The sequence below is a fragment of the Nanorana parkeri genome, unplaced genomic scaffold (genome assembly GCF_000935625.1).
Source record: "Nanorana parkeri isolate BGI_ZX_2015 unplaced genomic scaffold, ASM93562v1 scaffold8, whole genome shotgun sequence".
In the NCBI taxonomy this organism is placed as follows: Eukaryota; Metazoa; Chordata; class Amphibia; order Anura; family Dicroglossidae; genus Nanorana; species Nanorana parkeri.
The window spans coordinates 1130518-1154953 of NW_017306276.1; the positions used below are offsets into that span (position 1 = coordinate 1130518).

General features: G+C 41.5%; 1 protein-coding gene across 3 annotated transcripts in view; it reads left to right on the forward strand.

Moving 5' to 3' along the window:
- Positions 1–24436, forward strand: part of DCLK1 (doublecortin like kinase 1) — a 289474-nt gene that overhangs the window by 116260 nt on the left and 148778 nt on the right. For all 3 annotated transcript variants that reach the window (XM_018554346.1, XM_018554338.1, XM_018554354.1), the window contains exon 4: positions 3344–3443. In XM_018554346.1, the coding sequence (XP_018409848.1) occupies positions 3344–3443 (100 nt within the window). The remainder of the gene's footprint in view (positions 1–3343; positions 3444–24436) is intronic.

Here is a 24436-nt window from a genome sequence, read left to right on the forward strand (position 1 = left end):
TATATAATTTATTTTTTATTTTTCCCCCGTTAAACCTTACGCCTAGTTTACTCTTTCACCCTCTCTAGGTAATGGCCCATTTAAATTGAAAAATAAAACATTAAAAGTCCATCATTCTCATCTAAGTCCCCGTTCAGATCTAGGCATTTTGTTGCTGAAAACGAAATGCGACAAAACGCTCAAGACAAGGAATCCCACTCGCTGGTCTTGAGCACAACAAAGCACTCAATACATGAAATCCCACTCGCTTGTCTTGAGCACAAGAAAACACTGAAGCTATCCCACTCGCTAGTCCTGAGCGCAACAAAACGTTCAAGACAATGAATTCCACCTGCTTCTCTTGAGCGCAACAAAACACTCAAATTAAGGAATCCCACTTGCTTGTCTTGAGCGCAACAACACGCTCAAGACAAGGAATCCCACTTGCTGTCTTGAGCACAACAAAATGCTCAAGTCAAGGAACCCTAATCACTTGTCGTGAGCACAACAAAGCACTCAAGTCAAGGAATCCCACTCGCTTGTCTTGTGTGCAACAAAACGCTCAAAGAGCCAATGCAAGGGTTGACTATTAATTTTTGCCTAGGGTAAAGAAAAAAAAAAAAGTCATACTCATCTGATCCTCAGAGCCGGCAGTGCTCCCTCCAGCCTCTCTACTTCTCCACTGCAGTGATGGTATGTTCCTTGGCATCCTCATGTCCTATACACTGTATCGGATGTGACGACTCGAGGATTCCTAGAACTCTGCAGAGGAGGGGAGTGACATTCCAGGGATGAGTCTAAGAGCCGGTCGAGTGGTGAGTATAACATTTTGAAAATTATAGGCGAACATATCACAAATGTTTACTGCAATGCACTATGGTACGTGCCAACACAGCAACGCATGTGTTTCTGCTCTTTGCAGTAGCACACATGGTAATGTGCACATTATTAAGCAGATATGTTGCGCTCGGTCTATGTGAATCAACAACACACTCAAGTGTTAGTGAACAAAGTATGTGTATTATTGCGACAATCCGTGTGAAAAATAAGAATAATTATAAATATGACTAGAAGGTTCAACACACAAACATAATAAAAATCAACACTGGAGCCTTCTCAGTTAGTGCTAGTGATCAACTTCACTGGTTTGCCATGTGCATCTCAAACATGTAAACCTCTGGCTGACGATATATTATAACAACTCAAAAAACTTATATTAAACCGTGATAATAACTTAGACTGTGGACAAACTTAAGAAGGAAAAAAGGGGCTCTATGATGGCCCTCCAATCCTCCTTAGAAAACCGTGCAAATAAATTAAGCCTTTAAAATAATAACAGTAAAAAAAACGACATTTCAAGGGGCATATCCTGCAAACAGCACTTAAAATGGGTACTTTTCTTCTCTCAGTGATATTTAGTCAATCTGTCCGATAGTCCTCAAAATATTCACTGACAATTCTTCAAATGGGTCTCTTGGTTTAAAAAGTCTTTAAATTCTGGTTTTCCAACCCCTAATGTCTCTTTATCAAGTACTGGCGTGGTTCTCTCCTTCTACTTCGGTTACTTGATCTCTCGCCGCCTGAGATGGCGGCGTTCACCTGATGGTATCCCACAGGGAAAAATGAAGGAGACAAAGAGGAGGCTCTCTAAGTGCAGTAACACAAATATTTAGTTCGTAAAAAAAACTCAAATGCACTTATGGAAACAACGAACAAATCGAGCTTTTGAGCGCTAGCAGCACTCAGCTATGAGAAATGAAGGCAGCTCTTCCTTTGACGTGTTTCGTTCAATGACTTTGTCAAAAAGGACATTCCCACAACACAGGGGTGTAAATGGGCCCTAAGGCAATTATTGACACCGCAAAGATCACAACCCCTAGAGTTATGTCTGTTTGTGTATTTGTGCATGAAGTATAATTGGGGGAACATGTGTGTCACACATCTTGGAGATTGTTTTGTTTCTTTAATTGAGCTCTTGTAGCAGAAATGCCTCAGTTACTTGCTTCACTTGGGGACATAGTTATAAAAGAGTAAATGTGATATTCACACAAAATTCACTACAGGTGGAACAATCACTGTCATTTAAAATGCATGCACTAGTAATATTCACCTGCATGTGTGGTGAATGTCACATTCACTGCTTTATAAATAGACCAGGATGTCACCAGGATAAGAGTGAGGGGAAATCCAAAATTTGGAGTTGCCACCAGATAAGATAGCAATAACCTATTCTCATATATATATACATTTCCCCTCACTTGATTACACGTCAGCCTAAATTTCAGATCAACCTTCCAGTTGTAGTGACTGCACTGGCTGCTCCAATGGGAAAAGCAATTCAATTGACCCAATAATATCTACAGTCACTTGAGCTCTGATAGCAGACTATTATCAATGCTGATAGTGGTAATAGTTTAGACAGCATACAACAGTTACGCAGAAGTCAGAATCATGCCAAGAGGCAGGAGTAGCACCGTTATTCACCCCTGTTAGGATTAAAGCTGCCATTTAAAGTGACACTGAACTCAGGAGGTAAATCCTAAAAATGCATTCTAGTACCTTAACTATTAACAACAATGTATCTTATTTGTGTATCACTCGGCTGTAGATCCTCAAATCATCTCTGAATTCCAGCTGACACTGTCCTTCCTTCACTTTAACTGACAGAGCGCAAACTGGCTTCTCAAAGAAAAGAAGAGATTTTACATGAGGGCATTATAGCCAGTGACCTTTATAGTGGATGCATATGTATAGCCAGTAACTGGTATAATGGATGGATGAATGTATAGCCAGCTACTATTATAGTGGATGATAATGTACAGCCAGTGACCATTATAGTGAATGATAATGTAAAGCCAGTGACCATTATAGTGGATGAATATGTATAGCCTGTGACCATTGTAGAGGATGAATATGTATAGCCAGTGACCATTATAATGAATGAATGGATGTATAGCCAGCTACTATTATAGTGGATGCTAATGTACAGCCAGTGACCATCATAGTGGATGAATATGTATAGCCAGTGACCATTATAGTGGCATATTATGTATAACCAGTGATCATTATAGTGGATGATAATGTATTGTCAGTGACTATTATAGTGGACGAATATGAATAGTCAGTGATCATTAGAGTGAAATATTATGTATAGCCAATGACCATTATAGTGGAATATTATGTATATCCAGTAATCATTATAGTGAATGAATATGTTTTACTGTGCACATATGACTGGAAACAGGTGTCTGCTCTTTGGATGTCTCCCCTGCAGAACCCCTACTGATTTCATTCCGTAGGCTGCCGGGGAGGAAGTGAACTTGAGATTTAATGTTAATCGGTAATTATATAACCTCTCTTTCAGGTGATGTGCCTTCAGGATTTCTTTAGTGATGATGACATTTTTATTGCTTGCGGACCAGAAAAGTTCCGTTACCAGGATGACTTCTTGCTGGATGAGAGTGGTAAGAGAAATTTTAAAACAGTAACAAGCTCAACAAGTGTTCCAACATTCACCATACTGTCCAAATTTATGTAGGCTCCAAACATGTGACATTAGATCCAAGAACAACAAAAAAAACCCTCTGACAAAATATTTCTATTCTATATAAGAAAACAGATGAGTTAACAGATTTAGAATTGAAAACACTGACCAGTTATAGACGGAATTCTAACCTTACCTTGCGCTAGAGGTAAACATTGCGTGCCACCATTGGGCTGTACAGGACATACCACCTAAACAATAAACTAACATTAAAAGTTATCATTATCGCTCATGAGTTGGAAATCTCATTTTCCAGTTACTCTTTCTTTCTGATAGAAAAGGGAACAGACCTTTCACTGCTTGTGTACTGCATAGTATCATTGGCCAAACTGGTGAGGGGATTCACAGTGGAGCACAGCATTGCCATGACTAGAAAGCTACTTTAAATAGCTGAAGGAAAACATGATTGTTATAAACACATTGCCTGGCCAACAAAAAGTCACCACCTGAATTTAGCTAAGCAAATAGGTCAGAGCCTTCCATTGGATAATTAGGTTCAGCAACGTTATGTGCCCAAAAAGTGAGGTCTGCTGTCTACCTGAATATACTGAATGGCCAGGTTTTCCCATCAATGGATTTTTTTCTTCCCTGATGGCACATTGGGCATATTCCAAGATGACAATGCCAGGATTCATCGGGCTCAGATTGTGAGAGTGGTTCAGGGAGCCCAAGACATCATTGTCACACATGGATTGGCCACCACAGAGTGCAGACCTTAACTCCATTGAGAATCTTTGGGATGTGCTGGAGAAGACTTTGCACAGTGGCCTGACTCTCCCATCATTACTACAAGATCTTGTAAAAAATGAATACAACTCTGGACTGGAATAAATGTTGCAACATCGTATAAGCTTATTGAAACAATGCCATGGCGAATGAGTGCCATAATCAAAGCTAAAGTTGGTCCAACGAAATATTAGAGTGTGTGACTTTTTTTTTCTTGACAGGCAATGTATGTAACAACTAGACATGTGCATTCGGATTCGGACGAACCTGCAAATCAACAACATTTAGTTGATTCGGTAGTTCGCCAAATCCGAAATAACAAATTTTCTATATGCCCAAATATACTAAAACAATACTCAGGCATATTAAAATTCGTTACCAGAATGCGCAGCGGCCATATTGGCCGCTGGCAAGTTCTGTGCATGCGCGCCGCCATCTTGGAGGTGGGGTCCATAATATTACATGACGCCACGTCATGGGTGACGTTATTCACAGAACGAGCGTCGGCTAAACCGGTCGCCAGCGTGTTCTGCGCACATGCGCGCTGCCATTTTGGAGTATATCTTGGTGTACACCAAGATGGCGGCACCCGAATATGTGGATGTATACCAAGATATACTCCAAAATGGCGGCACGCATACACAGAAGGATACGGCTGCCTCTCGTTCTGCAGTTTCTTTGTGCGGTTTCGGATTCGGATATCCGAAACAGCATTAAAATTTGTGTCCATTGACGAAACACATTTTTTTCCCCTGCACATCTCTAGTAACAACAAACAATTCTTAAGTGAGTAGATTTGTTTGTGTTATATGGAAAGATTTTGCTCTGTACCAATATTCCTAAGACCCCGTTCACACGCTCCAAGCAACAAAACGCTCAAGGCAAGGAATTCCATTGTTTTTCTACATCTTTCTTCACTTTGGGAACAGGTTTGAGATATATCTGGGGGCGTAGTTGTGGCTTTTTAAGTGGTTGTTAATATTTTGAATTTCATCCTTTGGGCGAGTGGAAGCCAGTGCAGGGATTGACTGAGGGGGTTTGCAGACACTGAGCGGTTGGTTAGGTGAATGAGTCTGGCAGCTGCATTCATGATAGACTGAAGGGGGGATAGCCTGTGTAGTGGAAGGCCAATGAGGAGGGAGTTGCAATAGTCAAGACGAGAGATAACAAGTGAGTGGATGAATAATTTTGTTATGTTACAGTTTTGAGATGTTACAAAGGTGAAGGCGGCAGGATTTGGATGGTGATTGGATGTGGGGAAGAAAGGTGAGGTCCGAGTCAAGGATGACACCTAGGACCTTGGCATGGGAGGAGGGGTGGATAGTTGTGTTAACAATCTCAAGGGAAAAGTTGGGGGAAGGTGCTTGGTTTTTGAAAGATTGAGTTTTAAGAAGTGTTGCGACATCCAGACGGATATGTCGGATAGTAGATTATTGACACCAGAGGACACCAAGGGGGTGAGTTGTGGAGTAGAAAGATAGATTTGAGTGTCATCATCATAGAGATGGTATTGGAAGCCATGTGAGGTTATTAACTTACCAAGGGAGGTGATGTAGATAGAGAAGAGAAGGGGTCCAAGTATTCTGACTCTGATTGTTGTGATAGCGATATATCCCTTGCTGAGACCTCTATGCCTGGCCTGTATAAGTAGATACAATCACTGCGGACAATCCTTATCAGATAGCTGAACTCACCAAATACTGTTTCCATCCACAAAGGTGCTTTATTCTGAACATCAGGTTACAGCAGATGACAGGATACAACAGATGAATGCATTCTGGTATTTATGGGGTCAAAAGATTATGCTTTCGTAGCGTACTGTGTAGTATACATGTGTCCCTGTTACATGTGGCCTGTTAGCTGTGGCCATGACACAGGAAGTACTGATAAGGAAGAAGGGTGGAGCAAAGGAAATACATCACAAAGGGAACACAGAATAACATGTGCGTTACCACAAAGGGTCACTAGAAGGCAGCAAAGTGTGAACTAAATATAAAACGTCCATAGGAAAATGGTACAAAGAAAACAACTATATAAATTCTCATCTACACTAATGTAAATATTAACTGAGCATATGCATCTCAAATTCAATGCCCCATAGGGGCGGCAAACCAAGGACAGAGCCTTGGGGGACTCCTACAGAAAGAGGAAGATGAGGGGAGGAGTTAGAATTGTAGGTGACACAAAAGAAGCGCTTAGATAGGTAGGAGGAGGACCACGAGAGAGCAGAGTCTTGTAGCCCAAGTGACTGGAGTTTTTTGAGGAGGAGCAGGTGGTCAACAGTGTCAAAAGCAGCAGAAAGATCTAATAGCAAGTGTAGGGAATAGTGGCCTTTGCTTTTAGCAGTGAGTAGGTCATTAGTGAGTTTTAGGAGGGCGGTTTCAGTGCAGTGTAGGGGGCGAAAGCCAGATTGTAAGGGGTCAAGAAGGTTGTGATCAGCGAGGTGGCGACTTAGGCAGCTGTAGATGAGGCGTTCTAGGAGTTTGGAGGTGAATGGGAGTATATAAACTCTCATTACTCTTAACATTTTATATTAAAGTGATACTAAACTCAGGAGTAAAATCTTAAAAATACATTCAAGTACCTTAACTATTAACAAATGTATCTTATTTGTTTATCACACGGCTGTAGATCCTCAAATCATCTCTGAATTCATGCTGACACTGTCCTTCCTTCTGGAGGGGGGCTACTTTTCTTTTCCATGGCCCCTGTGTGTGTTGTAAAGTAGTCACCGCTCCAAGCTCACTCCCGTGATGGACTACAATCTCAATACAAATTAGTAAACTAAACCTGAGGCTGTAGTCTATCAAAGAAGCGAGCTTGGAGCGGTGACTACTTTACAACACACACAGGGGCCATGGAAAAGAAAAGTAGCCCCCCTCCAGAAGGAAGGACAGTGTCAGCATGAATTCAGAGATGATTTGAGGATCTACAGCCCATCGATGGCTATAGATATGGCTATGGCAATAGGTTTGGGTAGAGATTCTCTTTAATTATTTGCACTGGTTGCTAGCATTTGTGTTCCTGAAATAAAAAAGAACATGAAAATGGCTTCATTGCAGCTAAGGAGACATTATTTGCCATGTGTGGGTTGGATGAACATCATCGTAATCAGTATTACGTGGTAATGTATAATCCTGAGTAAAGTGCCAGTATATAGTACAGTATGTTTATGCCAGCAGAGGAGAACCTACAAGCAGATTTCCTGGAATGTTGATGATGCCATCAAGTGTATTTTATGTGTCTCTAATTAATGGGGATTCATGTTTTGCTGTTTGATACAACTGTGGCTTGTTAATTATGACTCTGATCTTACCATATCTGGATACTATGATGACCTTCTAGGTGGTACATGCAATCATGCTCACAAATACATAAAAAGGTGCCCATACACCTTACAATTATCTGCAGATTTTCTGTGGTCAGATGGAAAAAGTGCAACAGATTGGCCCAGGTGGAGATTACTCCATCCACACAGTTAAGTGTAGATGGAGGAATCTGTTGCACATTTTCCACCTGACCACAGAAAATCTGCATATAATTGTAAGGTGTATGGCCAGCTTAAGAAGAACTTGCATTATGATAGTATAAAAACACAGTGGGGGGAATTATTCAAAACTGGAGCTGCTGTGCATGGCAACCAATCAGCTTCTCTCTTCAGTTTGCACAGTTAAGATTTGAAACTGAGAGAGAGAAGCTGATTGGTTGCCATGCACAGCTGCTCTAGATTTTGTCTGCTCCAGTTTTGATAAATTCCCTTCTATGTGTAAAATATATTCTGTGGTTGTCTGTGCTAATGTGTGGTCCACACATGGTCTGCGTTTTCTGTGTAATGTGTATGGTAGAGGTGCCATATGTCCTTGTTTGATATATGTCTCGTTGCTTCTTAAACACTATGAGACTACAGATACATGAGCATTCCTCCAACTGCAGAGGAGGGAGATTGCTAATGTCACAGGACCAGCAGACCAGAAGGTCTAGGCTGCAAGAGTGTTACCAAGGTTGTTGAAAGGCCTTGGGCACTTCTGGGCAAGCTGAAGAGAGTAAGGACCCATTCACACCATGCCAGTCTATTGCAGTGCATTTAAAACAGGTATTTCTTAACCCTTGCAGTGGGGCTGTGCAGTGGGGCTGCAAAGGGTAGGTGCTCGTTTTCATCTAGGTTCAAAAATAGCAAAGTTATACTCACCCGAAGCTCTGAGCCAGCCAGACTGTCATTGAGCTCCCTCCAGCCTCCCTCCTCCCCCCCTGCAGCATTGGAATCTTTCTCAGCGTCCTCACATCTATACATTGTGCATAGAGGTGATGATTTACAGAACCTTAGACTGCTGCAGCGGAGGAAGAGGGAGGCTCTAGGGACCGGTCTAAGAACAAGCTGGCTCAGGGCATCAGGTGAGTATAACTTTTTTTTTAAAACCTAGACCGAAACAAACAGTCAACGCAGTGCGAGGGCAGCCCAACTGCAAGGGTTAATACATTTTCTCCTGGAGTTCTTCTTTAGGCAGTTCGTTCATTTGAATGCGCTTCCAATGCACTACAATAGAATGAAATACACACTTGCACAATACTCTGCCTTGTGGTGCACTGCAATGTAGGTGTATTGGGTGTGCCATTCAAAATGCTTGTGTTAGTAAGGCCTTAAAATTATATTAAAGTCAAAATGTTTTCAATCTATTTCAAATTCTGGTGAAATCACTTACAATGGATGCTGCTCCTTGATGTTTGAAAGTTTTAGTTTCCTGCAGAATCAGCCGATCCCCTGAGTATTGACCCTGATATCCTGTTTTTGGGTGTCTCATCTCCCTTGCAGGGTCCCATGGAGCCACCCTTGTGTGTGCTAGTAAGCTGTGTGTGTCTCCACAAAACACATAGACACAACAAGACACTCTACTCCCGTACCCCTGGTCCCTGTTCCCCTCTTTTACTTCCTCCCTTCTCCAAGCTAGTAGATGGACAGTTGCTGGAGAGTGCTCTGTTCCTTGTGATATTGTACTGGACAGGAAGTTCAGGGAAGCTGAGCTGAGAGAATTGGAGCTGTTCAAAAACATGATGACGGTATGTGCTTGGGCAAAAATGTGAAGAAATACTGTGTTAGGCAATGTATATTTAGTTGTATCTGGATTCATTATTGAAAAAAGTTTGAAAGTTTTTTACTCAATGCACAGCCACATCATGCTGAACAGTGAACTTGTCTTAAAGAGACATGGTTAAATAGAACCTAAACCTACTCACTGTCACAATTGCAAGTGTAGCATCCCCCTTACTCCTTACTTACCCCTTATAGCCAGTGCTATCCCAGTGCAGGATAACACTACCGTTGGCTCCTAAGGGGTGATCTACAGTAAAAGAACTAACCGGTCTCCCTGTGTTTCCTATGTAATGAACCTCTGTAATGGATCCACAGCACACCAACACACCTTGAGTTGGTTTACACCGTTTACTTCAAATAGTAGAATAAGTGATAATATACACATATAATCAGCAATGCAATTTATATTATCAAACACTTTCAACTATATGGCAGATTCACTAAAAAAAAGGTGACTATATATCAGCAATGGTTGTACTGGCAACAGTCTCCTACACAGGATAAACGTTAGAGCAAAGCCCTGTCTTAGTCCCAATGTTCAAGGGTTTCCTAACCATTGGTTTAAACGTTGGGGCCCAATGTATGTGATAACAGACTCAGTGTTCTCGGAAAGCATAGGCCAGAGGCCTCTCACCCATCCTAGAGGGAGGTGCTCATCAGAGGCATTCCGCACTGCCATTAGAAGACCCTGAGCAGAGGATAACTTGACTCCGAACTGCCTACAAGCTGGCTAAAGTAAGTCACAGATTTTGGCATTCAAGGTTGACATGAGCAGAACTCATACTAATAGGTCAGGAGGTGGAATCTGCCTGTGATCATCAGGACTTCCATCACTGAAACCCACTGTGACTTCTCCACTACATTTACAGCTCATCACATTTTACATGTGTTACCATTCTTTCCAGTACGAAATGGGATTTGCCTGATTTTTTTTAACGCATTGCAGTACAATGCATATATCTAAAGGTAGCCTTATCCATGACCATGCTGATGTTTCATTGTAACATACAGTACAGTAAAGGGATTGCTAGATAAAAGGGAACAATCACTGAATGATCACAGAGATTGTCTAGCATGTTGGTAAACCTCTTTTTGAGAACAACACTTCTGACACTTGTCAATACTTTTTATGGTTCAGGAGTTATTCCTGTATAGGTCATCACTCATCTGTCGGAAGAGATGCAAGAATAGATTGTATCGGTTGGGGCATTGTTCTTCCTAGATAAAAATGCCACTTGGATTTATAAAGGTAGGCCCAGGGATTTTATAATTGTCCCCCTCTTACTCATGTATAGACACCATCAATGTCATGAAATGCCACATGCCATAGCGGTTTGCACCAGGGCCAAAGCATTTACACTCTGTTTCCATAGACAGAGCCATAGCTAGCACCTTTTGCATTCAAGGCAAGAACGGAAAATTCTGCCTCCCCAACAGGCGTGTCTAAACTAAAGGTTTTTTAAAATTTTTTAAAGCAAACACTCTGCATGCCTATAAAACTATGGGGCCTATTTATAAAAACTAGGGTTAACTGCTTGTTTCTGCCTCGGTACTAAAACAAAAAGTTATGCTCACATGAACCATGGAGCCGGCTTGTTCTTAGACTGGTCCTTCCAGCCTCTCTCCCCCTCCTCTGCAGCAGTCTAAGGTCCCGTAAATCATCATCTGTATACACTGTCTATAGACGTAAGGATGCCATTGCTGCAGCAGAGGAGGAGACAAGCTTCAGAGACCGGAGAAGCATGGAGTCACCTCAGTAGTTGAGGTGAGCATAACTTTTTTTTTTTTTTTTTACACCTAGCCAAAAACAAGCAGTTAACCCTTGCAGTGCTGAGGTAGCCCCACCGCAATTGTGAATAAAAACTTTCTTTAAAGTTCCTCTAGTGGGTTGTACACCAAGCACCCGAATGACATTCGGGTCTGGGAGACTCAGCTTTAGTATTAATATCTGTAAATGGTTTTCTGTAGTATTGGAAACTAACGAAATTCGGATTTCGTCCGAATCCGAAACCTGAACCAAACTGAATTTCAGATCCGAATCCCGAATTCTGAAATAAAGAAATATCCAAACCGAACCGAATTTTTCCGCAGCTTATATGTCTATATAATATTTTTTCTCTAGGCTATGCATAAAAACAGACCCAGATATATAGCAGTTTCCTTTTAGATTTGTGAGCGTGTTTTGTATTCTGCTCAGAGTTCTCCCTTAATTCAGTAACGTTGTGTTTGAAAGACATAATTAGCATGCCTTTTCTATGTAATCACACATGTGGTGTATAGATCTTATTCTTGGCATCTCTCTGCTTCTTCATGTTGCTCTTCGCTTGGGGGCACAGCAAGAAAACGTAGTCTCTACAGTGTTGGAGGAGCAGATCCCTGGAGATAACATATTCTAAGGATGGTTTAAGTTATTCAGGAAATCTTCTGTTGCTATGGAGCATAAATCACATGGGTTGATAAGGCTGGTCGGCGCTCACATAAACACAGCAGGTTTTGGGTTTTCAGTACCTTGTGGTATGATATTTTCCATCGCCGAATCTTTTGTTTGCAGTTCAATAAATCATATATCATGTTTTTTAAAATGGTTAAACTGCAGAAATGGGATAAGCAGGTGTTGCCCATATCATCCAATCAAATTTTATCCATTTCCAGTTATAAAATTAAAATTAATGTTTGCTATGGGTAGCACCACTGATTTTTCTTTTTTTTTTTCATTAGCCTTGCCTTTATTTTATTTTTTTATGCACATGGCATATTTAGGTCATCTGCACATGTCTATCATTCCAAAGTCTCCGCATACTAACCAGTGTTTTTCTACTTATTCAGATGCCCTGTGCAGGGATGTAGTTTCTATGTGCATTACCAGTGGCCTAACAATACCATAGCAGCATGAGCGGCTGCTATGGGGTCTGGGGTAGGAGGGGTGCCCCATTAAGGCCCCTACTAAAGTGTGGGGTTTCCAGTACAAAAGGGTTGAAGTCAGACCTCAGGATTGTGTAGTCGCAGATCCCCCTCTGTGCAGTAAGAAGCATTGGCTTATCCATCTTAGCCGTGTAGAATTATTGGCCTCTGAACTACTACTACAGGCTGAAATGAACCCTCTGTGCCTAATGCATTCACAAATCCCAGTGTTCTCTGTTAAAACCTTATAGGAGTACTGAGGTTTGTGCTTTTACAAAGAAAAGTTTAATGAAGCAAGAGTTCAAAGAAGTTTGTATTAAGGCTGAAAAGTAAAAGTGCGCAAGAGCATTAATCATTCTTCTCATAGTATAAAATATAATTATAGTTATTATAATTAGTGCTATAGCACTAGCCCCCAGCTTTGCCCCACTGCTTAGCTCCCAGCACCTCTCCCCAGTAGTGTACTGACAGCTCTCCTGCTGCCTGTCCTTGATACATACTTCTGGTTAAGAATAATGACAGATATTGTCACAGTTGACACTGCCAGCCGCTACAGAAAGAGTTAACCGGATGGCCCTAAAGTTTTGAAAAGGGGCCCCATGAATTATGCCCCTGTGCATTACAGACTATATTTCTTGTTCAAACAAATGCAGCTCGTAGACATCCAGATAAGTCCTGCCAGATGGCACAATACTCAGACACATCAAAAATTATAGTGTGCATATATGCAAAGAAGGATGCATTTCACAATGTGGACTGAGCAAGTATTAGGGATAGAAGCAGGCTGACAGACTGATTATTTTAGCATTATACATGTAAATCTTGGTAAAAACAGATTTTGCAGATAGACAATGATCTTACATAGCTTGAATTGCAAGTGATGTCACTCATCTGGGTGTAGCTTTTGGGCTAAAAATCAGGGCCGGATTTACTCTCTCTGCTGCCCCAAGGTGCCCCCCGTGCATAAAATATTACTTACCCTGCTATCATAATTCTTCAATTAATCCCCAATCCCAGATATTTTTTATTTGTTTTAGTTTTGCGTAGTCTTAGACCAAGTAAAAACTTATTTTAAATTATTTATATTTGTGATCATGTTGGGGAGATTTCAGCTCACTTCCTGTCCCTTTGACAACAGGACAGGAAATGAGGGGAGCAGCCCCCATCTGGGCAGAAAGTTACAATACACAGTATTAGTGAGCTGTCAGAAGTTCTGCCCCTTTCCTATTTACTACAAAAATGGGTGTGGTTGGAGTCTGTCTCCCAACTGGAGAGATTTCTCATCACGTCCTGTTTCCATTAGGAAGAATATCCACAATGGGGGCACAGAACACCATAAAACCTGAAAGAGGTTCTGTGTCTCCCCTACTCAGTCCAAAAACTAAGTATTGTAGTGAATTGGCCTGTAAAAGTCCTTCACTGAGCACTCTCTCCAGTGCTTTTTCTCTGTCTGTAGATAATATTTGAGATGCTGAGCTGACTTATTTGCCAATTAGAATGTTCTGGAGGCAGGAAGGGACAGGCAAGCTTCAACATCACCAGATTGTGCCAGTAATTTGCCCATCAGAATGGCCTGGCATTTGGGCATTTCCTCACGGGCTTGGAGGCTGTGGCAGGTTTTGGGAGTCCATTCATAGACTCATGTCTGGGAAAGCTGAATAAGGAATCTAATTTGTTGCTTTGAGCAACAGCTTTACTTCTGCTTCATATCATTGATCTCCTTAGAGGAGGGTAAACAAGAATGTATATAAAGGGCACCTAGAGGATGCTACCTATATTTCTGATTTCTTACTGTTATGTCCAATTGGCGAGCCGCAGCTTCCTGGCACATTTTAAACTAATCTGGTATATACAGAGTGAAATTCTTCTTTTAAAGACATTACGCTGATAAAAACCTTGAGAACAGAAACTACAGAGTGTGAAATATGAGACTAACCGGTAGCTCCGACACAGTGATGTTATATTGTAACCATCTGTCTCCCAAACTGTAGTAAACGTCATGTCATTGAGCTATCACGGCCATCATTGTCTGCTAGCACAGACAATCAACTATATCACATTTGTAAGAATGCCAAAAGAACATTAGCCAAGCAAAGACATAAATAAGCTGCCCTCAGGTGAAGATGATGGACGTTTCAAGAGACAACCTGGAATGTACACACACATGTTTCATTATAATGACTCAAAGCTATTGCTGTGTCAGATGCTGTCATTTCTTTCCAGTGAATAGGAAAATTAAAGAATCTGGTTGGTTGCCATAAGCAATATCTACTTTGATTTGTCTACAGTTTTAGACAAAGCCATTGAAATAATAAAAACTCTTTAATGTATACAAAGTTTTTAGTATACTATACTATTTCAATAGTCTAGCTTAAAGGTTAAGTCCGCCCAAAGTACTTTAGTTGTAGGTGGAAAGTAGTGGACTAAGTCAACCCCTGGCTTTTAGCTGCTATAGTTCACACATCTATAGCCATTAACCTGGGAATTTTGGGAGTTCCTTTCTGTGTTTCTTGCTGGAATGGAAAATACATTAGAAGCTTGGCACGGAGTGTGGGAACAACTGATGATTGACACAGAAGGTATGTATTCTAAGGAACTCAAGCGCAAAGATCTTAGCATGAGTCTCCAAGAAACTGTCAGGTGGTCTAACTCTCCAGCATTGGTGGGCTGGCCCTTGAATTCTCCCAAAAGCATATTGACAAGTCTGTGCTGATATTTTGCTACAGAAATGAGTTCTAGGTGCCACCATATTAAACAGGACCTGTCAATTTGTTAATTTATAGTTCTCTCATGACAGGTTTACTTTTATGACACCAGCTTATCACTGAACTGGACCTTTGGGACATACTAGTACACTGCAGAAGCACGCACACTGTTGTGTTATGCACAATAGCATGCTACACAAGTTGGTGCGATGCAGTGCCGTTCATTCTGAATGCCACCCCAACCCACCTTCCCAGTGCACTTGCATTGCAATGCACAGTAACTCACCGCTATATGTTACACTGCTGAAAATCCAGTGAACACAGTTTGTGGTCAGTTGTAGTGCGCAAGGCAGCCCATTTGAATGGGCTACCTTAAAGCAATGCAGGATAATGCTCAATGCATTGCATGTGTGCTTAATGCACTGCATTGGACCAAGCTGGTGTGGTGGGACCCCCAGGTATCCCTTACACAGTGCAAGACAACTCAGTTGTTGATAATATTGCAGCTACAGCAGACATTCTGCACCTGCTTATTTGCCTAAGCCCTTCTTCTTGTTCCTGACCACACCCTTGATGACAACAATGTAATGAATTAGAAGCAGTAGTGGATGGGGTATGCATATTAAGTGCCTAGACCAGTGGTGGCGAACCTTAGCACGCCAGCTGTTTTGGAACTACAAGTCCCATGAGGCATTGCAAGTCTCTGGCAGCCACAGACATAACTCCCAGAAGAAGATGCATGTTGGGATTTGTAGTTTTGGCACAGCTGGAGTGCCAAGGTGCGCCACCACTGGCCTAGGCCCTGTCATATGTGAGGAGGAGCTCCACTGCTTCTAATAAGTTAAAGGCATATTTTTGTTGAAGTTTAAGCGTTGTTCATTTCAATATATCATGGGAGTAAAGCTATTCTGACAGCTTATACCTTACCCTGGAGTTACATCAAAATCAGTAATGGTCATTTTGGTCATTGACCTGAAACAAGCATGTGCATGTTCAGCATCAGGACACCTGATATGCCCTTGCTTGTTCTGGATCAGTGATTTACTAAGTTCTGAAGGAGAGCAGCACTAGAGCATGTACCTTTAAAAAGGCAGATCCTGTATAACAGAGTGCTCATAGGTTATTTATAAAGGTTAAAGGAGAACTATGGGGTTAAGGCTTTTCCCCATAGTTCTCCTTAGGGTAACGGGAGGACACAAACTAACGTCCTCCCGTCACCCTAAGCTCAGTATACCGCAAGCTACAGCTCGCGGTATACTGAGACGCCGCAGCTGAAGTGGATCCCGACAATTATGTCTGGATCCGCCCAGCTGCGTGAGTGACAGCTGGCTCTGCCTATCTAGAGGCAGAGCCAGCTGTACCCGCCCCCTCCCCCTTCCGATCCGCCAGTCAGCACTGGCGGATCGGCGCGGGGAGGGGGGAATCCAGCCCCTCCCCTGCCACGGCAGAGGGCTGTGACAGGATCGAGAAGTGAGTGAACGCCAGTATGTGTTCGCTCACTTCTCGATCTACTGAGCCGACCTGTGACAGTCTCATTGTCACAGGTCGGCTAGAACTATGAGATGAGTGAAAATCACTCACCTCATAGTTCTCCTTTAAGTACACATTTTGAGTTCTCTTCTTTAGTTGGCCCTGGTACCCTTCCCCAGCATTGCTGACAAGTCACCTGTCCCAGCTCTGCCAGAATCACCACTATGCAATGCGTAATGTATTTTCTTGAAAATCTTCACTGTAGACACACACATACATACAACAACCTCTATTTGTTCCAATGGAAATCATACTTCACCATGAGTTTTTGAGTAACTTATATGATTTTATGTAGCTGCAAGTAGCTGTAGGTAGCTTTCAGAGAATACATAATTCACATGTAATGCAACATAATTCTTTAGCTAGCATACATAGAACATTTTCCTAAAATAGTCACCAGTTACTTCATTTAGGAGAACATTAGGTTACACTTTCAGAAACCTTAATTTAACAGCAACAGCAGCAGAATAAAACAATATATCTGATTACACTGCCAGTCAACAATCTTTGCAGACTGTTTCTGGGTTTCTCCACATGAACTCCACTTGTGTTGCCATTGCCACCTGCTTAAAGCAGAAGTCTTGCTTTTATTGCTTCTCTCTTACCCCAGCACGGATCTGGGAATTTGCCCAGAAAATACCAACTTATTTGCCTGCTTGCCCCCTTACAATGGGTGTTAACTTTTGGAAATTGCATTGGACATCTTGCAACCTAGCATTTATAGCAGCCAGTCCCAAGATCTTCAGTGGGCATAAACATGAATAAGTCCTGTGCAGCCAGGCCAGCCTAATCAAATGGTGGTAGAAGGCCATGGATGCAGTAATTTAAGGATGGTTATAGTGGGAGGGAGGGGGAGAGGGCACCTCCCTAAAATTACTTTTTTTCAGGTCGGGATGCCTGCACAAGAGCCATGCCATGAGAAATCCAGAGGCAAAATGCCTTCCCTGTAGTTTGTGCAAATGGACTACATGTTACTGGCAAACAAGAATGCCGGAAATGAGAAGACTGATTCCAAACTTTGACTCCAAGCACTGGGGTAGCAGAACTAGGAGCAAGTTATTTATTGCAAGATACAGATACTGGCAAAGTCTTTTATTAATGGGAACATATCGTTACTGTATATACTCTGATTCCAAGACCCCATACTTACGGCCATTGTCAATGGACCTTGATGGCAAATGCAGCTTGCTTCTGACATCAGTTTGAAAAGCTTCTGAGATAATTCAAAGTTCTTTCAGGTGCATTGGACCTCCATTAGCTTGATTTGAGTTACTTGTGCATTCCAGTAGACCTGTATACAGACAGAAGTACTTCTAAAGTGAACAAAAGCCCATAATCACTGGCCCTTATGCTTGTCATCATGACCTCAAACTTGTATGTGGAATTATACTCCCTTGATTACTAATTGTAGTGTAGTGACAATAGTATCTGTGAAGCTTAAAGTGCATCTAAAGCCATCAATATATGTTTGTTAAACTTGGATATGCTTTAAACCCCTTTCAGGCTTTGTTTTTTTTTAATCTGTGTCCCTTTGGGAGATTTCTCTTTATGTCCTGCCTAGCAGACAAAACAGTAAGTTATAGAATACTCTAGTTTGGGGAATTCCCCTCTTATACAGTTGTTACCAGAACATTGGAAGACTTTAACCTCTTGTTCTGGTAACAACTCTTATATTTTGGATTTCCCCTCATTTTCTCTTTTGGTGACAACGGTGAGTGAAATCTTCCCATTAGGGACTCAAACCAGACAGAGGGTCTAATCCTTCCCCACTCTATCCAAAACTACAAAAAAAAAGTTTTTGACTTGATATACACTTTGATATCATTATGGCTGCAACAGGTCCTGTGAGATTTGCTGCCAAAGTCATATAGGAGAATAAACTCTCCAGAATCAACTTTTAACCCCTTCATGACTGACCACGTACAGTGTACGTCGCCAGCATCGGGGCTGTTTAAACAGATCGATCCCCTCCCCGTTCTATGGGACCGGGAGCGATGCAGATTGCATCACTTCCGGTCCCTGAGCTGTCAGTTCTGGGCTCCTGGAGCCCAGCTAAAAGCTATTGAAGTGCGATCGAAACGACAAACGCGCTACACATGTTGGGTATCGGCGCGCACGCCGGAGTGAAAGCAATAATTCTAGGGCCAGTATTTTGGGGTATCTCTAAATTGATGACCTGTGGTGGCTTTTAAAACGTCTTCATTTATTAAGAATAATTGCATCTCATTAACCACTTGAAGGCCATAGTGTTTCACCCCCTTCCTGGCCAGGCCATTTTTCAGTATTCAGCGCTGCGGTACTTTGACTGATGTTTATTCCGTCATGCAACGCTTTACTGAAACGATTTTCATACCATTTTTTGGGGACAGATAGAGCTTTCTTTTGGTGGCTTTTATTCACCATGCAGATGTTGATTCCGTTATTTAATGTTCTGGCGCTTTTACCCATTACACTGAACAACTCTGATTAACAATTCTCTGCCAACTGACGCAGGTACAATATTTTTTTGTCTGCTAGGCTGGGTGCCCAGGATTAAAGCCTGTGTTGATGATTTTGATTATTTTAATGACTAGCTTTCAATGTTTGGGAACAATTTGCATACAAAAGTATGGGCCAGATTTTTTTTTTTTTATACATAAAATCACAAGTGCTTAGGAAAGTATGCCACTTAACATCAGTTAAACAGTTATCCAAGCATATAGGTGTACGTTTAATAAACCGTGATAAAACTAGATTTATCACGAGTTAACTTTACTCAGCAGATCTCTTTGTTTTTCTCGGCTACACAGAGGCTGTTTAATAACCTGCGAAAAGAAAACTTATCACACGAAACAACTGTGAAAGGCAGTGATAAGTCATCATGGTGATCAGTAGAGAAAGCAATGCGGGGAATGTATTCTGAGCTGCACAATGACATCCTTTGTGATAAACTACAATCCTCCTGACAGGATCATAGTTTACTCTGCCAAACCACCCAATAGCAATATTACAAAGCACCTCTATAGCAAAGTGCAAGAGTTATTTCTCTGTTAAAATTATGGGGAAAAAAAAGCAGGATTTACATTTTCCGATTTATTCAGCATGTACCAGTCCAGAATCATGAATCGAACTACCAAACCCACCGAAAAGGTGCTCCGCACTCGATTTACTAATTAAATCAAATCCCAATATAATTAAAGCATGTACCCATGTAGATATTCGCCAAATGTGATGAAACACCCCCTTCACCTTTGCATACTCACCTCCTACTCATATAACCCCTTTGGTGTCCGTAGCAATCTGGCCCTTTTTGCCCTGTCATTGGTCCACTTAATTCCCATGTTTCTCCTTCCTCACACCCGCACAAATTCTCATTTGTTTTTTATGGATTAAAAATTGTCTTTTATTTGATGTGACATATGCATCTGGCAATCAGTATTCTCATTGAGGACACTAAGGGCTTGTTCACGGCAAGCGTGTTCCAGGAGCAGAGCAGTTACAGAGCGGATCAAAACTTTGTCCCATATATTCCAATGGTATTTTTGCCTCTAGCTGACACCACAGTTTCAGTTCCAGAGCATGTCAAAAAACTGCCGCAAGCCTTATTTTTCCAGCCCTGGGACGCTCTGGAACACATGCAAATGCATCAAAAACACATGCAAACACACTGAAAGGACATTTTTTAAAACACAACACTTTTTATGTGAAAAAACAGCCCTGAAGGCGTCCCAAAAGCGGCAAAACACACTGCACTGCGTGTGCAGAAACTCATGCAGATCTGTTTTGCATTGGTGTGAACAAGCCCTAAGGTTTTTGCCGCGTTCTGGGCGTTTTTTGTAAAAAAAATTAAAAACAACAACATTTGTTTGTTCTTTAGTTTAAAATGGGCTTTCAGTGCGTTCCAGTGCGTTTACATGTGTTTTTGATGCGTTTGCATGCGTTACAGAGCAGGAAACATAGGGCTTGCTGCAGTTTTTTCACATGCTCTGGAACTGAACACTGCGGTGTGAACTAGAGCCCAAAATACGATTGCAATCCATTGGATGCAGTTTTGATCCAGTCTGTAACTGCTCCACTATGCTCCTGGAACGCGCTTGGTGTCAACTAGGCCTAATGGGTATGTTTTTATTTTTTGCAGGGCCTTGGATACTTATTTGGAGTAGACATTGTATTTGCCTCTTCTCAACTTGGTATCCCTTTTCTAGCACACTGATCCAGACTGCAGCTCGACAACACTGTGAAGTGCAAGCCCAGTGACTGGCTGCAACAGAACTGTGATCAGTAGGATGGGGTGAGACAGTTTAAGGGCCCATTCACACCAGTTGCAGTGTGTTCCGGCCCGATTCTGGCCAGAATGCACTGCCTTGCATTGTGGGCGGCTTACTTTTTAAAGGGGCAGGAGGGGGGTGGCGGTCATTGAAGTGAATTGCACCGTAGTCAAGCCCTCCAGATGCAATCCATGATCCCCTGACATTTCAGTCCACATCGTAATCTGAAAGATCATCCAGGACTGTGCGGGTCATGTACAAATGTGGTTTCCTGAACCGAACATCCCCAATCCCTTCCTGGGTTACATGTACTGCAGCTGCTGTGCATGCAGCAATTGCTGCTGCCAAATCTAAATTAGCCTCAGCAAACATAGTGAAGGAGTTGTGCTTCTTTTTCCTGCTCTGTCTATAAAAAAAGTAGGTTTATGACAAGTTCCTGAATCTTTGCTCACTGCTTCACGAGAAAAAGGCCTTTATCACCAGGTCTGACAGGGTGCTAAATCAAGGGTACTTTTCACAATACTTATCAAGTGATAAAGCTGTTCTCTACTTTTCACCATTTATTAAACAGGTACATTCCCATTGCTCTCTGTGTACTTATCACCAGGATGAGAAGAGGTGAGATATTTCAGTTCCTACCTGACTTATCACGGTTTATTAAACACCATTTTATAGACTTTTCACTTTGATAAGGTGAGAAAAGTATTTCCACTGCTTATCACACTCTTTTCACAGTTTATTAAACATACACCAAAATGTGTGTGTGTGTGTGTGTATATATACGGTATATATACACTGAGTGGCCAGATTATTATGACCACCCCATCAGTACTTCGTTGGGCCACGAGATGACTCCACGAGATTACTTCGTTGGGCCGCCCCCTGACTCCACGAGATGTTGAAAGGTGATGCGAGGAATCTGACACTGCACTGTTGCCCTTCTGTTGTCTTGTACCAGTCTTGCCCTAACATTGACTAGTCGCTGACGGCCACCATTTGCACATTCAGACCCAGATTTTTGGCTGACAGTCCAGTGTTTAAACACTTTAACAGCAGCTGCTCTTGAACATTTAACTAATTCTGCTGTTTTGCTGATACTCGCTCCATGGTTCCCGCCAACAATCATCCCACGTTCAAAGGCTGTTAAATCACGTTGTTTACCCATATCTTCAGAAAAAAATCTCTTCTACTGTCGTGGTAAACAACCTGCTTCCCTATTTATAATGGTCTGGCCCTCTTGCAACTTCAGCGTGAAATTATAGCTAATTATAGCTAATTTGCCTACAAATGTCAGGTGGTGATAATAATCTGGCCACTCGGTGTATATAAAATCTGAGCATTTATAAGACAAAAGGGGATGCAAGTGGCATATATACACTGTAATATACAGCATCTGACATTTCCGGATGTGTTGTGCATATTCGTCGGTGTGGTGTAACCTGCTAGCTGCTACCTCATTAGTGTGTCCCTTCAGACCTGCAGGGATTACTAGTGATATTGGGCGGTGGTACTATTAAATATAGTACATGTGTGTACCCTTGTGGTAAAACAAAACAGGATACTTGGAGCAACCTTGTTATTCCTTAAGTTATATGACCTTGGTGCCTAACCTGCAGCCCTTTGGTATTTAATTTGCAGCCCTCATGGCCCTTATGAAAAAAAAAATATAATTTAGACTGGTGCTAGTAATTTATTGGTTTGGTTTATTTCTTTCACATTATCTTACTTTTTTGTGCTGTCCATCCCATTTGTGTTCTATTTTTTTAAGAGGACTGTAGGGAGCACAAATGTGGAATTAGAGACTGTAATTGCATTGATCTCTAGGAGTCTCATGTAATGTATCTCCAGTCTGTTTCACGTAACTGCCTCCTGAAGCATGGCCTCAGTCTCCAACAGCTTTTATAGTAGGTTTGCAGTCGCTGATCATCTCTTGTAGCATTTCTATAGGCTTTGGCCATCTCCTGTTTCATGCCTGCACTCCCCGAAGGGGTGGGGGTAGTCATGGGAGCGCAAGTTGTGCTGCTTCTCAGATGTGTGGACCGGGATGTCCGACCTTTGTTCAGGGGATAACAAAAAGGGGGGGGGGTTGAGAAGTGCCAGCTTGTTGGCGCTTCTCACCCCTCCCCTTTTTTTGTTATCCTCTGACCGCTTTCTGTAGCATTACATTCATTCAGCATTATATGTGGCTCCTTGGTGATGGCATGGGCCACACCTGAGGCCTATAACAAGAAACTTGACCATAACTGCTATGCGATCGTGGCTCTTGTCATGCTTTTTAAGGTCAGGGATGTGCTCAAGAATTATTATATTTTACAACAATGGTGCATCATTGTTGTAAACCTGTTAAAATTCTAAACTTTCAAATATGTATGTAAAGCTGCATCAGGTTTGTTTGTCTTTTAGGCCCCATTTTTATTGTAAGGGAATAGAGGGAGTATTATAATATTTAATGCTTGATAGATGTTTCAGATATAGCAGCCTTGCAGCTGTTTTGTAAATCATCTTAGCAAAACGTCATGGTATATACTGAGCTCCAACGATTACCATTCAGGTAACATTCCCAAACAATTTAGATAGAAAAGGTAATGTAGAAAGAAAAATGTACATAATGTCACTTGATCTGAATTTTAAAAAACACAATCACCAAAAGAATCTCCCAGCTCCTTGGTTCATATACTCTAGCTGTCTTTGAAGTCCTTGGTATCAGGTAGTTGTGAATCAGATACATATTAATGAAGGGTTCTGACCTGCCCTTGAAAGCGAATGTTTTTCCTTGATCAAAAGAATAAAAATATGTGACTCATAGTGTCCTAGGTATTTAATGAATAATGGCGTCATGAAGTCAAGATCATGCAATTATATATTGTGGGTTTTTAATTTAGAAATTTCAGATTCTTTGAAGTTATAGGGCAAATTTTGTTTCTTTGTTTTATTGTGTCTGCTCTTTAGTTATTTCTGATTTTTGGTCTGTTATTTCAGAAATACATCTTGAGTGGAGGTTGCTGGTTCAGATTAAACCTCTCTCTCAACATTCCTCTGTATGGTTTCTCTATATGTCCTGCTACAAAAAAACTGTCGTTCCTCGTTTGATACCATTGAGAGAGGTTAGTTTTGGATAGAGTAGGGAGTGGTTAAAAGTGTTGTAATTTATTTGCTGTTTTTGTCCCATTGGGTAGATAACCCTTCACTTTCTGTCCCAGATGTGCAGCAGTAGAAAGAGAAAACCCTTACCTATTGTTCTAGAGGCAACTGTAGAATTTCCCATGATTTGACAAACGGTCTTGAGCCTTCTTGAGCCAAAACATAAAAAAGGAGGAACACTCTTGCAATAGCTTGCAATATTCAGGAATAAAACAGCAAGTTGCCGCACAATTTTTTTTTTCTTTATTTCAGCTATCACAGGTAATGACCCCCATTTCAGTCATCTCTACCCCCCTCAACAGCCAGCTGAGAAGAGTAGATTCAAAGACAAGTTTTACTTAACCCCTTAAGGACCAAGCTTCAGATACTTGTCTTTCAGTTAAGGACCAAAGCAATGTTTGCTATGTGTGTGTTCAACCGCAATTTACATCTTTCTCATTTTTTGCACCAACACATATTATATACAATTTTTTAAAGAACAAAAACGGCTTTAATTTGATGGGACATATACAAATATAGGCGATCTGGGGCTAATTTTAGCGCATGACAGAAGCTTAAACCCCTTAAGGACCCA